Source organism: Corvus brachyrhynchos, unplaced genomic scaffold, assembly GCF_000691975.1.
Source record: "Corvus brachyrhynchos isolate BGI_N302 unplaced genomic scaffold, ASM69197v1 scaffold14, whole genome shotgun sequence".
Lineage (NCBI taxonomy): Eukaryota > Metazoa > Chordata > Aves > Passeriformes > Corvidae > Corvus > Corvus brachyrhynchos.
The window spans coordinates 2886430-2888921 of record NW_008239110.1 but is presented as its reverse complement, the minus strand read 5'-3'; the positions used below and the strand labels follow the sequence as shown (position 1 = coordinate 2888921).

Genomic DNA, 2492 nt, shown 5'->3' with positions numbered 1-2492 from the left:
GCCGGGGCGGGGGGGAGGGGACAGCCCCTGCCCGGATCGTGCACGCCCTCCCTTCCCGGGGACACTGCCAAGCTGAAGGATTTTTCTGCGTCAAGCAGGAGCATCTGGGGTTCCCTCGTCTCCCGCGTAGCGGGCCGAGCCTGAGGGGAGGGAGTACCCCCAGGCAGCTGCCACCACCGGCGCCCCAGGGAGCGTCCGGACCCAGGACCAATGGGAGGGGGTGCCTGCCGCCGGAGAAGCCCGACAGGTGAACACTGAAGTGCTTCGTCTTCTTTTCCCTCACTTTTAATGTGCTGCCACCTTATCATTTTGTTAACACTGGTGTAATTCCAGCTAAGAATAGATCTGCGGATTGAAGCAAGCCGTCCCAGACGGACGTCTTCCCTTTCCCGTTATCTTTGGATATCCTAATCTCAGTGTGATTTAACGCCGACTTTTTACCTAACGTATCTTAATTTACAGGGACTGCCCAGTACTGCCCAGTTTTGACTTGACTGTGTGAATCTACCCGCAAGAGAACCTGAAAAGAGTCTCTGAAACTCTGAACACGGAAGGTAAACCCGATGTTTTTAGAAACTACTGAGCCAATTTGCTGTCTCGCATACCAACTATAACGACGTTTCACAGAAACCCCATTTGCCTATCAAAGGATCATTAAATCGGGCCGATGAAGGAACAGGTCGAGGCACGGGGCCTTTCCATACGCTACCGAGTTAATAGATCACCCTTTAAATGTAAGCAGATGGAGTCTTAGTTTAAAGGGTGGTGGGTTAAATTCACGGCAGCTGTACTGGCATTTATTTTTCTGAGGGCCCACGTTTGCCTACCGCAGTTTGAGTTCCCGGCAAAGGCGTCATTTAAGGAGGGTTTGTTTTGTTTCATTTAATTTGGTTGCTCGGAAATGAGTGCCCACATCTGTACCTTTCTCGTCGTGCGTCGGCGTGGCCGTGACGGGGATGTCAAACCACTGCGCCAGAGGGTTGGAGTACCAGACGGTGAGCTCCTCTCCCGGCTGGACATCTCGCAGCGCCCGGTAGAAAATCTGGGAAGGGAAGAAAGGAAACTTCTTCAGGAGGCTTGAGAGGGGAGGCAGGTGGCGGAGAGAGGTGCCAGGCCAGCCCGGAGCCGCGGGTGGGGTACCTGTCCTCCTGGCAGATCCGCAACAGCCTCCAGTGTCTGCTCTTGGGAGTTTCGGGCAGCCCGGATTAACCCTATCCACTCCAGAGCTGAGCTCCCGGCTTCATCCACTAATTCCCCTCTGACCATCCGCACCTGGAAAACAGGCGACACTGTTGTCATTTTCACGTGAGACGACACACAAAGAGAGCAAAAAGCTTACTCGTCCCCCTGCCTGCCTGCCCGCTCTGCCTGGCCCGTCGGGCTGCTTCCCCGCACTCGGCAGGGGGCTGAGCATCGCAGCTGAAGGCAGCGGCGAGAGCATCTCATTTTGCCGCCCTTTTGACGCTTCCATCCTCACCCACCTTTGGGTAGGACATTCCCCGGCTCGCAGGGGCCTTGGGAGAGATGCGGCTGCCCTAGCGGGGGTTGCAGCTCTGGGGGGTAAGGATGGAAGACCCCGTGCCCGGCAAGGGGAAACGGGATTTTTCCCTTGGGTCGCATTGGTCCAAACGCACCTTGTCCAGTTGCAGCTGCTACATTTTGCTTATCGTTATATTAAATGCCCAGGTACGATTTTTAGGGGTTTTTAAAAGAATTTGTGCAGTCTCTGAGTCCGTGCAAAACCATTGCGACATGCAGGACTTGTCGGGAGACGGGGAGGGGGAAAGGGGAGAAGATTCTGCTTAGCTACAAAGTCCCTGTAGCCCCATACTTCATAATCTGCTTGCCCATACAAAGAGAAAATGAAGTGCCCATTCCCTGAATGACCGTGCAATAAAAGTCATCGGAACAAAGCAGTCTAAAGGGAGAAACCAAGGGAGCCAGATGAGAAATAAATTTGAGTGGGCTGGCAGAGCGTTTAAAAACAATTAAAGTGCATTAAAAATCAGAGCGGAACGCGTGAGCCGCGGCTGCCCGGGGGGCGAAAGGAGGAATCTCATCCGCAGCCCCCTGAAGAGCCTGATGAACAGGGTGAGAGCCCTTCACCACCTCCTCCTCGCTCCTCCGCTCGGACATGGACTGACCCCGAAGCCGGTAGCCGGCTGGCCGCCATCCCCCCCGCTCCGGCTGTGCGGGTTGTTTGCAGCTCCGGGCTTTGGGGGGAAGTCGAACTGCGCTGGGCTGCCCCGACACCTGCGACCTGCACCCCGACGCCGTCTCCGGAGTAGTCCCGGCCCGCTCGCCCGCCCTCCCTTCAGGCCCAAGCCAAAAGACTCGCGGCCGGGGAGAGGGACTGAGGGCACGAACCCGAGCCAAGCGCAGAAATAAATCGGTGCATCTGCCTCTGCCCCTGCTCCTTCCTGGGACAAAACCCGGGGGCTGTGGTAGCCGCGTGTCCCCGTCTCTCGGGGGCTCCAGGAGCGAGGGGCCGG

General features: G+C 56.8%; 1 protein-coding gene across 1 annotated transcript in view; it reads right to left on the bottom strand.

Moving 5' to 3' along the window:
• The window catches only part of PRDM13 (PR/SET domain 13), a 20666-nt gene that overhangs the window by 16846 nt on the left and 1328 nt on the right, over positions 1 to 2492 (bottom strand). Inside the window, exons 2-3 of the mRNA XM_017739399.1 lie at positions 1141 to 1272; positions 866 to 1042 (exon numbers count right to left, since the gene is read on the bottom strand). Of these exons, the coding sequence (XP_017594888.1) occupies positions 866 to 1042; positions 1141 to 1272 (309 nt within the window). The remainder of the gene's footprint in view (positions 1 to 865; positions 1043 to 1140; positions 1273 to 2492) is intronic.